The following is a 14,682-nucleotide window of genomic DNA, read 5'->3' on the forward strand; positions in this document are numbered from 1 at the left end:
TTTATTGATCAGATATTCCAGGAAATTAAATATGCTCCACTTCCAATATTTAGCATCCAACTTGATGAATCCACAGACGTTGCAAATTGTTCACAACTACTGGTATACGTGAGGTTTAGAAATGATGGCGTTTTTAAAGACAAGTTTCTCTTTTGCAAATATCTTGAAACTACTACTACTGCACGTGATGCATTTGACAAAGTTAGTTCATTACTGAAAAATTATAATATCTCTTGGGAAGATATTTGTGGTGTCTGCACAGATGGTGCTCCAAGTATGCTAGGATGTTGGTCTGGATTTCAACGTTTGGTACAGAATGAGTCAACAAATGTCATTGGAACTCACTGCATGATTCATCGACAAATATTAGCAATGAAAACACTGCCACAAGAGTTACAAGAAGTAATGAAGAGTATCATTGGTTCTGTCAATTTCGTGAAAGTGAGTGCTTTAAATAGTCAAATATTTTCAAAACTTTGTAACGAGTTGGATGCGACTAACAATGTTCTGCTATTTTACACTGAAGTGAGATCAGTGTAAAATAGCAGAATTGTCGAGAGGAAAAGTTTAAAGCGTGTTTTTGATCTTCGTGATAAACTAAAACAGTTTTTTAATCAGAAAGCAAAACCGCAATTCAAAGCATTTTATAGCAATGAAAGTGAATTACAGAAAACAGCCTATCTTGTTGACATCTTTGCCATCTTGAATGAGTTAAATTTATCACTTCAAGGACCAAATGCAACATGCCTTGATTTGTCTGAAAAAATCCGATCCTTCCAAATGAAACTTGAGCTTTGGCAAACAAAATTGAATGAAAATAAAATTTACATGTTGCCAACCTTATCTGCTTTTTATGAGGAAAATAGCATTGAGCCTGACAAACGGAATACAATGATAATTTCTGTGAAAGAATATTTGCACATGTTTGCAGACAAAATTTCATCACGCAAGAATATTGTAGGAATGTAGTCATTTGCAGTGTATTGTAAATGAGACTGTTATCCATAATACGTCATGCTTTTCAAATTTTCACATAAGTATGCAACATGAATATGGTGAATACGTGATATAGAAAAGTAAATATAAATGCAAGTCATAAAGATAAAATTAATTTACTTGTAATTTAATTATAATTAGAAATCTATTTTGAACAAAATGTAACTACATATTGTTTTGTGATAAAACTTTAGCTATGTTCAGTTTTTCACAATGAAAATAATTCCTGTATATGCGGAAATTTATATTGCGATATATAATTTTATATTATAACAATAGCAAAAGTACAGTTACTTAGGCCTTTGAGCGTAAATAATTTAACAGTTGGGATCGCTATATCTTAGGGGTTGTATTAAAAGGGCCATGGCAATGTAAAGGTTGAGAACTGCTGACCTAGGGCTATAGTCCCAGTTAGTACTAACTACATCTCATCAAAAACAAGTAACTTAATTGCAGATAATAAATTGTAACAGATTTAGGACGGAAAATCACACTAGCTATGTTATATAGATTATGGACTTTGGAAGTTTGTCAAAAAATTCAATCCTGTCATTGTTTTTTGGTTTGAAGTGACTTAAAAAATTATACTTATTAAAAAGCCTTTCTTTAAATGGTTGGTTTTGATTTATTAATTTTGATTATCACGTCACAGACCTGGTTTTAAAATGCTACGCATAGAGCAATTTATTTACGCCTTAAGCAATTTTACATAAGCAGTAAGCGATTTTAGTTAAGCAACTTTTATCATTTTTTAACTTTTAAATTATTCTATAAGCGGTAAGATAAAAGAAGTAATTAATTTAAAAAATAAAAACATTAACTTTTGAAAGACGATTATGCAAAAATATTTGTTAGAAAAGTTTGAATGTTAGATATAAGCGCTATTTACCGATGAAAAAAACTCAAATAAAATTAAAATTTGTAATGATTGATTTTTTCGCTTGAAAAACGCTAATACTTTAAGCTTGAAACAAAGATCATTTGGTTTAAAAAATATATTTAAGTTTATTTAAGTTAAATTTTATTTGTTCTTAAAAGAAAAATTAGCTCCTTTTTATTTTATTTTTATTTTTTATTTTATCCTATTTCTTCGGTTTTCCATTCTAAGCATTTTTTATCGCAATTGTTTTCTTCGGTTTTCCATTCTAAACATTTTTTATCGCAATTGTTTTCTTCGGTTTTCCATTCTAAACATTTTTTTTTACTCAAAATTAAATTTTAAATAAACGGCTGCAGCAAAAATTTGCACAAAACGTAAGTTAAACTTTCTTTTTTATAATGAGTTTTTATAAAGTTAAATCACAGTGATCATTTTCTAATAAATGATAAATTCAGCAATATAATTTTAACAAATGGTGTTTGGAAAAATAATCTTTGCTTATGCAACAAAATCGTTAATAAAATAATAAACTTTTAATAAATAAAGTAAATAAATTAACGCAATTTTTTTAATTGTTATGCGCTAATTTTATAAAATAAAAAATCATTTTTAGTTGCAAAGCCGCAATTAGAAATTTAAGAAATAATCATTTAAAAATTCAAAAATTTAACATATTTTAATTCATTAATGCAAATGTTGAGAAAAGAAAGAAACTTGTTAATATCAAACATTTTTAAAAATGTAATATTAAATTTAATTATTTAATATTAAAAAAATATAAAAGAAAATAAATATTCCCTTGAAGTAATAATAAAAAAGAAGTTAAATAATATATAAATTGTTTTGCTGTTATTAATATTATTGCAGTAATTTAAAAAAATTAATGTATTTAAAAAATAAAAAAATAATGATAATTTTATGATGTCAAATTCACATTAGGCTATTGCATTTTTTATTTAAAACAAGGCCTGATGCGTCATGTGGTTCATATTGCATAGCATTAGTTACATTATTGTTTTTCAATAACTTTTTCAATACCGATTAACAATATATTTGTTTTTATAATTTGAACAAAAAATATGAAAATGTACATTAACACACAACTGTAGAGCCATGGCTATTAACTTTTTTAAATAAAAACTTTCTATAACTAACAGAAATTTATTTTTATGCATATATGAGGACACGTGATTTATTTTAGCAAAAAAACAAACTTTGGATAGTGAACAAAAAAATACACACAACTTGTTTTCACTATCCTTATTAAGATTAATAAGAGACTACAAGTTATTATCTTTATCAACATAAAAAAAGTGTTTGATACAATATCTCAGGGTCAAATGTAACCACTGATAAAAAAAAAATATCTACTCGAAAATGTATAAGTTATATATAAGTTCTGAGCTACAAAAATGCCATTATTTTCCAAAATGCATAATGGGTGCGGGAAAATGCATGATGAGTACAGAAAAATGCACTATCAGTACAGAAAATCTGTTTTGTATAATGAAAACTGATTCAACAGATTATATGATTAAATTTGATAAAAAATAATTTCAGCATAATAATATCAAGAACCTGTAGCTTTTATCACTAACTTTTATCACTGTAGCTTTTGGAAGTGGAAAGCTGAACAAAAGAAAAGAAAACCCTGTGCCTAAACATTATAACTTTGACTCAATCATAACTAATCCCTTAATGTGTTACTACAAATTTGCAGTTGTCTGATCTGTAAAAATCAAAGGAAGAAAAAAGCGTCCTCTAAGCATAGATTATGACTTTAAAAAAATATGCCACCCTAATTATGTTTTGAATTGTATTTGCTTAAAAAAAGTTTGCAAAAATTCATGGAGAAAGTTAAAAAATTAAATTTATACAACTTTTACTAATACTTATTGTTACTATGTTTTATTGATTGTAGATGTCAGGTAGATGTCAGGTAGAAATAATTTACAAACTTTTTATCAATCCTCTTTTTAATAAAATGGTTCAGAGTAGTTCAGGATGTCTGTAATTATAAATTTAAATGCATAAATTATAAATTTAAATGCATAAACTTTAAATTTAAATGCATAAATTATAAATTTGAATGCATAAATTATATGTAATTATATGTTATTTGCTTTTATTCACACATTTTTGTAAAAAAAAATTAATTGTTTATGAATAAAAATACCTAGCACCTAAAACAAATGAAAATAAAAATATTTTTAAACATTTAACTAAATTAGTTTAAAAAAATGCTTACTACAATAAGAATTATTTCTCCACTCTTTTAAAACAACTCCATTAAGCGAACACTGTCTAGAATATGCAGTTAAAACATCACATAAACATTCTTGTCGTCCGTTACAGCCACAAACATCTTCTAAACAGTTCTCCACATACTGAGTGGGATCAACAACTTTGTGGCATAAAGAGAATTCACTTGATAACAATTGAGAACAAACTGTTTTTGCATATGATGCAATTTGATGATTCTTTTCGCAATTTGTTAACCGATAATCAACATCAATCAAGGAACAGTTATCTTGAGCATAAGTCCACGAGTTTGCAAAATCCACCGCAAAATGTGCAAGATCTTTACTAGAAGTTTTAAAATCATCAACTGATTTTAAATTGAAGTCCCCAGCAAGGCCGGACATTTTATTTTTAAAACTACCTGGTGCAGTCACATACAATCTTGATCTACCATCCCATAAAACTTCAAAACCAACTATGCTTTTAAAATTTAAAAATATATTTGAACTATGCGCAATTGAAAAACCACGATCAGAGATGAATGGAACATTTACCTTTAAACCATTAACTGAGACTGTAAAATTGTATTTATTATGTGAAAATATTATGGGCATGGCTTTAAAAGAAATATAAACATTCATAAAACAGTCTTTTTCTTTACAAGCACATCTATCAAGTTCAACAGTAAACAATCCACTGTCATCTTGAGTGAATGTATAACGACGTAGACCAGGATAATCATACTCTTTTCCATCATAAGTTGTCACATGACCATCTCCATAAAGAAATGCATGACCTAAAAATTTAAAGTAATTTAATAATTTAAAGAGAAAAAAAGGAAATATTATGGAGGATAATCTCATAAATAAAGTTGAACAGATTTGTTCAACTATAACTTGAACATAACATTATTATTATTATTAGCAAAAAATGATAACATACCACTACATTCAGTTGCATTACAATTCCATTTACCACCAAAACAAGTGCTAAAATAAAAATTAAAAAAAAAATTAATGAAACATGTAACAACAAATATATTTACAAATAAATTTAACTTTTTTTTCAAACTTTTTGATCAAAATTTGATCAAGATGCTTCGAAAACATCGTGATTAAAGTTTAAACAAATATATTGATGTTAGAACCTATGTTTCTTTAAATTGTCTTTGAGATTATATAAATATAAGCAAATATATAAGAAACAAATGAAAATAAATAAGAAAGGTGTTTGTAAAGTTTGTTTAGATTTAACAGTTTTTTTAATTAAGAACCAGACAATTCTAAGTTTAACAATTTACTTTTTATTTTTTTTATTATATTCAAAAAATAATAAAAAAATCAAATAAGTAAACAAATACAACCATTGATTTTTGTATGTATTTGTGTGTGAAGTTTTTAACTAACTCAGTAAATAACTGAGTTTTGTTGGAGTTAAAATTTACAAGCCACTGTGAGCCCTATTCTGTTACAGAAATGAGATCAGATTCAAGATCGGCTGCCTGTTCTAAGCCATCAAAAGGAGAAGACTTTTTGTCAAGACAGCAGTATAAAGTTGAGTCATCAACAAAAAGAGCTATTGTAGATCTAAGGTTGTCAAGAAGATCATTAATGTAGATAAGAAACAAAACAGGATCAAGGATAGAACCTTGAGGTACCCCAGAAGTTACTGAAAATAATGAATATACTGGAAATAATCCATCCAATACATGATAAAATCGTTTAGTTACAGTAGTTAGAGCAAGAGGATCAAAAACCATACTGATTGTGTGACAGTAAGTAATTTGACTCAAGATGGGATGTGAGAAATTTGTTTATCAAAGACTCAAAGACCTTGCTAATAACAGAAAGAAGACTGATCGGACGATAACTGGAGGGGTCAGAATGTTCACCAGAGTTTTTGAAAATTGAAACAATAGATGCCATTTTCCAGCAGGCAGGAAAACAACTCAGTAAAGTCCTTATTAAATAGTTTAGAGATAAATATGTCTATGTAATGCATGCGTATATTTTTCTGTATAATTTTTTTATTATATGATTATATTTATTTGTTCATTGGTAATCGCAGTAATAGCATGTTTGGATAGGACGTTTGCTTCATACATGGAATGACCATTGTTCGAATCCCACCACTAACCATTCATCTATTGTTTTTTCTCTTAAGCACCGCTGGTCATATATTTGCTATGTAACCATTTATCTTTTCTTTTTTGTATATAAAAATCTTTCTGTTGTATGTTTTTGAATGATACACATCTCTTCACATTCAGATTTCTTATACTATTTAAGCATCTCAGTTTATTTTCTAAGCAAAACACACATTCATATATACATAGTTTTGAAGCTTAAATTAGGCCATGTCGTCTAAACATTTTCCTCATAGCCTTAATTGTTTCATATTACCTTTCTATTCCTGTACTTTTTTTATCCCCAATCTTTTAGCGCTTTATAATTTTGGATACCTGTTGCTTTTTTACATTTGACTCAGTGCACATAGTTCTATTATTAATCTATTATTAATTATCATTAATAATTGTTATGTGATTTTTAATAATTATTATTAACAATTGATATGTAATTATAAATTTTAATTATTAATAACTGTAATGCAGTTATTATTAATAGTTTACGTATAGTTCACAAATAACATGTGAAGTAGACCAAGATGTAGGGGGCGGGTAAAAAAATAAAAAATTTTAGGAAGTGATAGAAATGGAACCACGGACATTCTGTGTATAAAGTAAACGCCTTATCCAAATAAGCTAAATATGCGAATACCAATGAACAAATAAATATATATAATAAAAAATAATATCATATAATAAAAAAAATAATTATAGAAAAACCACACATGTTTCCTGGGAAGGTTTATAAAATAACTTTTTTAAACACACATCTACAATGTTCTTTATTGTATTTAAATTGTTTGAAATTTGAATTAAATTCTTATATAATTATTAACTGAGTGTGTTTTCTAATATATGAATTTTTTTTTATTTATTATTTATTGAACTACTACTACTAAATTTCAAAAGTTTTGAACTGAAAACAAACTTTGAACTGAAAAAACAAAATAAATTTAAAAAAAGTAAAAATAAGTTTATTTTGATTTAAAACTTATAATTTAAAAAAAATATAAACTGCTTAATAATACCATTGATCACAATGTGAAAGTATCTGTTCACCATGATTGTATTGATGACCATTATGTTCACAATGACATTCTCCAGTGGGTACACATTTTCCATTTGATAAAGCTGTATTTTGTGGACAGTAACAACCTTCTAAACATCCTTCCTTGCATAATTTATTTATTCCATTTTTGTCACAAGTTGAAATACAAACTGGACCACATTCCATATACACAAAACTAGTCGGGCAAATTCTTGCTGTAAAAATAAAATAATATCATCATATAAATATTAGATTATTTATCTTTTCAGATTTTAAAACTGCCATGCAATATATGAGGGGCAATTTGACCAAAATTATAACCCAACCTCTACGAGCTAATTAGGTAAATTCACTTTAAAGCATTTACCTCAAGGTAAGTGGGGTAAATAGGCCATTTTAAAAATTGGAATAATATGGTGTTTTTTTTTTAATAATCAGTTGCAATATGCCATGCACATACAAACTAAAGGAAGGTTACACAGAAACAGTAACTATCCCATAGAGGACAAGGCTAAGAAGGCCATTGTTGTTGAACTGCTATTTCTGATAATAAAGAAGTAGACCAACCTGTCATTGCTCAAAACTGAGCTATGACAAAGCACTTCATCATTAGGATGAAAAGCCTAAGGATCTGGCTGCATTAAGACACTTCATTATAAGTTTAAATTCTTGACAAACAAAAGTGAACTAGGTAAGATCAGGCTTACAGATTTTTGAAAAGACACCACAATCAAATTTTATTGAGAATTGGTCAGAACATTTTAAGGACTTGTACAGCTGCAAATGAAGAGCAACTTGTTGTTTTGTTTTTTTTCAACAATCTGCACAAACTGACCAAGAACATGGTTCTTCTAATGTAATGAACTATGATAAGACTAATCTCAGCAAAAACCTGGCTCTAAGAAAATAAATTACAGAAAAGTCGCAAGGCATCCAGATAATATTTAAAGATTGATTTACCTTTGCAACATACTTCCTTTAATTTCATAAACGTGTACTGCAATGTTTTGCTGTTTAAATTAGGTTTTTTTGTTAAGTGGCTTAACTACACCATATTTAGACTTTTCAAAAATAATTACCATTAATCTTTAGTTAAAGTTTTAAAGCCATATTGCTGATCTTCACATTTAATGTGCATCTTGTATGAGTAATTCTTGAATAAAGTTCACAAATTTATAGCTCTTATCAATTTTTTTGCATTTTATTTGATGATTATCAAATAAAAAAAGTTTTGTGACTTCCTTTAATTTGATAAACATGTATTGCAATGTTTTGTGGTTTAAATGTTTTTTTGTTAAGTGGCCAAATTATCCCATTTTTGGATTTTACAAAAATGATTTTCATTAGTTGTGGTTAAAGTTTCAAAGCTACATGGCTGATTTTCACATATGTGCATCTTGTTGGAGTAATTCTTAAATAAAATGAATAAATATATATATATATGAAAAGGCAAAATCTATATATATATATATATATATATATATATATATATATATATATATATATATATATATATATATATATATATATATATATATATATATATATATATATATATATATGTGTCTATATATATAGGGATACAAAGTTGTAGTCCAAGAGTCCCTGTATATATATATATATATATATATATATATATATATATATATATATATATATATATATATATATATATATATATATATATATATATATATATATATATATATATATATATATATATATATATATATATATATATATATATATATATATATCTGTGTGTGTGTGTCTATATACACTGAGGCATATTCGTTTAGACGCATCAATTTTTTTCTCTTTGTCTTAATTTTTTTCTATAAAGTGTCAACTGATATGCATGCAAGTTATTATCAAAATAATTGTTGTGTTGTGGGTAAATAAAAATCACAAAAAAAAATTTTCTATGTGTCTTTATTAACATGAGAGTATGTTTGATATACAAAAGTACATTTTTTAATTGGAATATATCTATAGACGCAGTCATATTTTTGACATTAAAAGATGAAAATTAGTAATGCGTATGTCCTCCATTACACTGGATCACTTCAAAAATTCTGCCTTTCATTGACTCCACTATTCGTTGAAGTGTAGTTTGATCCGACTCAGACCATGCTTCAAGGATTTTACACTTTAACTCTGTAACAGTTTTAAATTGGTGTCCGGCTGCTTTAGCGTCATAAACTTTTCTTGATAGCATTCCCCACACGTTCTCAATTGGATTTAAGTCCGGGCTACAAGCTGGCCATTCAAGAACCGGGATGTTGTGGTCTTTGAACCATTTCATAGAATGCCTAGATGTGTGAATTGCAGCATTATCTTGCTGAAATATGGCATTATCGTCCATGTTTTCATCCATATAAGTTATGAGAACATCATCCAACATTTCTGTATACTTTATCGAGTTCATTTTAGGTAAACCACAACACAGAGTCAATTTTCCTGAATAAGAAAATCCACTCCAAACCATTAAACTTCCTCCTCCATAATTTCGTTTTGTTTGTTGGTAATTTATTCCTCTTAGATCATGCCAATAACAACTGTAAGTGTCCGGACCATCTAAACTGAACTTTTTTTCATCTGAAAATATTACGTTTTGCCACCCATGAGTCCAATTCATATGGTTTTTAGCAAACTGTAATCTAGCAACTTTATGGTGTTAATTTAACATTGTTTTTGGTGTGGTTTCTTCCACTTTACGTTTGGTGTTGTACGTAGAATATGTGCAACATGTTTATTGGTGACAGGAAATAATAATGTATCCTTTATTTGTGTTGCATTCAATGTATTTTTGGTTGCTTCGAAGCGAATTCGATTAATTTGCCAATTTGTTAATACTTTGTTGCCGTTTGTTGCTTTTTTTACTCCGTAGTTGTCACCTTTTGCAATGTAGTTTTGTACAACATGGTCAGATCTTCCAATTTTTCTAAAATTGGAAGATCTGACCATGTTGTACAAAATAAAAATGATACTGACAGAGCAAAAGATCAAATAACACTAAAATTTATCAATTTATTTGTGTAAAAGTGATTAAAAATCAATAATTACCGTTATTAACCTAATTGCGTCTATAGATATATTCCAGTTAAAAAACGTGCTTTTGTAAATCAAACATACTCTCATGTTAATAAAGACACGTAGAAAAATTTTTTTTGTGGTTTTCATTAGCCCACAACACAACAATTATTTTGATAATAACTTGCATGCATATCAGTTGACAATACATAGAAAAAAATTAAGATAAAGAGAAAAAAATTGATGCGTCTAAACGAATATGCCTCAGTGTATATAGGGATGCAAAGTTGTAGTCCAAGAGTCCCTGTATATATATATATATATATATATATATATATATATATATATATATATATATATATATATATATATATATATATATGTCTATATATATAGGGATGCAAAGTGGTAGTCCAAGAGTCCCTGTTTTAACCCAGGGTCTGTTGTCTTGCCTGTTGTAAAAGTTGTTGGGACTCCATAACTTCGGGGTTTTTTTCCATTTTATATCAGCATATAAACAATTCTTAACAAACTGTTATTATTTCTATAAGTTTATTAGTTAAAAATTTCTTACCCAACAGTTATGTAACTTTAAACCAGTAAAAGTACAAAAGTATTGAGTTACGCTGCTTGTAACAAACAGGGTGTTTATGGTATACATTGCCAATAGCATACATTTCTTTTAAAGAATATAAAAGGTGAATCACAGCATATGTAGTGTACAAAACCTATGATGTGCACTGATAGCTAGATGCTAAATTATGCCTTGGTACAAATATTAGCACACTCAAACCTGCGCTGATGCAACTATAGAAGAAAGTATTTTCTGACACATTTTCTTAATGATAATGTTTTAATTAACAGATATGATAAAAAAAGTATGAAAATCATATAAAAAGTATGAAACAAACTGAGTGCAGTAATCGAACTTAAAACTTCTCGAGAAATAATTCTTTTTTAAGCAAAGAAATTTAATTAATAATTATAATTTTCTACAGCATAATTGGAACTTTATATACTTGACTTTAGCATTTCAGGGACTAAAATTTCATCCCTAAAAACCCTGGTCAACTGACTCATCAAAATTATATTATATAAAAAACAAAATAATTGGAGTCCCTAGTTCAAAGAGTCCTTAATTTTTGATCCCAGAGATAAAAATGTATTAGATTTTGCATTTCATATATATATATATATATATATATATATATATATATATATATATATATATATATATATATATATATATATATATATATATATATATATATATATATATATATATATATATATATACATATATATATATATATATATATATATATATATATATATATATATATATATATATATATATATATATATATATATATATATATATATATATATATATATATATATATATATATATATATATATATATATATATATATATATATATATATATATACATTTACAGCTTAACTTTAGTAAGTTTGTAAAAAATGAGTCAGGTTTTAAGCATAACATTTATTGAAAACTATACTCTTACCTTAAACCCAACAATAAAGTTTATTTTATTGAAAGCCATACCTTAACCATACTTTAAGCCAAACTCTGAACCTAACCCTAAGAGTCAGGCTTAGGGTTTGGTTAGGGTATGGTTTTTGACAATATTTGTTTTGTAAAAAACTTTTTTACGGACTTACTAAAGGGGGTGCCTGAAGTACATGTCCACCCATATTAGTATATGATCAATATAAATAATCACAGATATTAAACAATTAATAATATTACCAAATCATAATAACAAAATAAATCAGCCCACTTACGACAAAAATCTTGACTTCTCCAATCAACATGTATTCCATTCTGTTTGCATATCTGAGAGAGCTGTTGGTGTATCTCACAAAGATTGTCATCAGAAAAATTTTTATTGCAAACTAATTCAGAACACACATCTAGAAAAAGATTTTTATTTAGACTGGAGATACACTCAATGAATGCATTGTTTATCTGATTTTCGCAACTTTTATCAAAGTTAATTTCTGATGTATCGCATTCATTTTTATCAGGAACGGTTTGTTCGCAAGTTTCTCCTGCTTTTGGCTTACCCCAACTATCACCAAATACTTCTGGAGATTTCAAGTCTAAATCGTCGTCAGATTCACCGTTATAATTACCACAAAGACCACATGTACCATTTCTATATTCTGCAGCAACATTGATGTAAAAAGCCTCTTTGCCATTATATTTTATTGCTATTTTTCCGCCGTAAATTTCAGCAAAAGTGTAATCTGCACGTTGGGTGATGGTTACCACTTTGTTTGAAAATGGCAGAACTAGGGCTTTATTGTTTTTCGAAACTTTACTTTGAGATGAGATGTGATAATATTCATCGTCAAGAAATATGCCTATAGACTTTTTACATGGTTGCACTTTACAGTTTTCTTCATGCTCAATGTGAATTCCATAATCATCAAAACCTGGTCGACAATCTATGGCTAAGGCATAACTGCAAGTTCCTTTAAATTTGAAAGAATATCCGTCAAATGTAGAATAATGATCTTTCCATGCGGAACAAACTGCATAGTCATAGCTAAAAAAATTTTGAAACTAAATAAATGTTATAAGTTATAAAAATACAATCAAGACAGAATGTCTTATATTTTGATAACTTATTACATGTGGTTCTAGCGAATTCCAAAGAATAAAAGTTAGAAAAATGTTTTGAAGATCTAATTCTGTTTTCTAGTGATAAAAATCTACTTTTTCTTTTTTTTTTAATTACTTATATTTTAGATTATCAGTAGTGAAACTGATGCTTATTTTAAAACAATCCTTAAGTTCAAATCTAAAAAACTGCCAACTAAAGTGGTAAAATTAATTCTTAGTAACATTTAAACTTTTTTTTTAAGTTTTTTTTTAAGTAAATTTTAATGTAAAAATTATAAATGCAAACTATCTTAAGTGCGAACTGGTGCATAATTCCAATATTTAAGAGTGGAGACTCTATTTTATCCAATTATTGACCTATATCCATATTCCCATAGTCCATGTCATCTCGAAAATACTAGAGCACTTAATTTATAACATTCTTTTTACCTACCTCCGAAACCAAACTATAAATAAAATTAGTTATTGAAATCTTGAAAAAAAATACCCTTGGAGTATTTATCAATCTCTCAAATTCTATTGATAAAGCGGACAACAAAATTCTTTTTTACAAACTTAGTAATTATGGTATAAAAAATAAAAATTTTAAATGTTTAGTTGTTATCTAAACAATTGGAAACAAGCCATTACAACAAAACCTATACTTACTTTGAAATTATTACACGTGTTTGTTGCAAAGAGTTCTAATCTAACATCTCTGATTTTAGATTAGAACTCTTTGCAACAAACACGTCATTAACATAGCCAAGTTTAGGATTTTTTCTGTAATAGATAAACTTGATCTTATTACTCTCCCAATGATACAGAAGAACTATTTGCAAAAAACTTTTTTTCTTATTCGTCTTTTGAATCTAATGACCATACTCTTCCTGTCATCCTAAATAAACAGGTTAATCCATTGGTAGGCATCTAAATCACTCTAACATCCGTTGCTAAAGTTGTTTCTCTCTTAAACTCGTTTACTGCTTGTAGCCTTGACAAAATTACTGTTACAAACACAATTCTGCAGGCACGTTTTTGTTTGCTGTATTTGCTTATTTAGTATGATTTGTGCCAGCCTAAACTATTTTGCCATAGGTTAAGTGGCAGTCTATAAACAAAAAATACAGGCTTTTTTGAGAACCCATATTTAGATATGGCTGTACTTTGTTTAAAATAAACACTTTTTTTGAAAATTTTCTTTCAGTTGATTTTATATGAGGGTTCACACTAATGTTTCATCAAAATTGGCACCAAAAAAATTCTGATAATTGTTTTTTGATATAAGTTTTTTTGATAACATAAGAGGGTTATTTTTTACTTTATTCGGTTTATGAAATAATGATAATTTTTTTAAATGACATCAAAAGATAATTTATTTTAAAAACCATTCATTTACTCTTTACAATATCTTTATTTACTATTTTAAAAAGAATTTCTACATATTTATAGGAATAAAAAAGATTGGAGTTATCAGCAAATAGAATAAAATTTAATAGATTAGATGAAAAATGTAAATCATGATGTATATTAGAAATAGCAGGGATCCCAAAACTGAATCTTAGGAAACCCCACAGTTTATAGATTTTTTTGTTATTGGTGTTTTTAATGATTCACGATGAATATATTGTTTTCTGTTTGACAAGTATTTCATAAAGTGAATTTACATTTTTTTATTTCGTAGTATTCGAGTTTTTTGATAAGAATTTATAACCAAATCAATGA

The 14,682-nt window shown here is 27.2% G+C and overlaps 1 protein-coding gene across 2 annotated transcripts in view; it reads right to left on the reverse strand.

Moving 5' to 3' along the window:
• LOC100215810 (mucin-2) overlaps nucleotides 1-14,682 on the reverse strand; it is a 73,558-nt gene that overhangs the window by 50,918 nt on the left and 7,958 nt on the right. For both annotated transcript variants that reach the window (XM_065810671.1, XM_065810670.1), the window contains exons 2-5: nucleotides 12,135-12,901; nucleotides 7,271-7,505; nucleotides 5,060-5,106; nucleotides 4,125-4,913 (exon numbers count right to left, since the gene is read on the reverse strand). In XM_065810671.1, the coding sequence (XP_065666743.1) occupies nucleotides 4,125-4,913; nucleotides 5,060-5,106; nucleotides 7,271-7,505; nucleotides 12,135-12,901 (1,838 nt within the window). The remainder of the gene's footprint in view (nucleotides 1-4,124; nucleotides 4,914-5,059; nucleotides 5,107-7,270; nucleotides 7,506-12,134; nucleotides 12,902-14,682) is intronic.

This window comes from Hydra vulgaris, chromosome 11 (genome assembly GCF_038396675.1).
Source record: "Hydra vulgaris chromosome 11, alternate assembly HydraT2T_AEP".
In the NCBI taxonomy this organism is placed as follows: Eukaryota; Metazoa; Cnidaria; class Hydrozoa; order Anthoathecata; family Hydridae; genus Hydra; species Hydra vulgaris.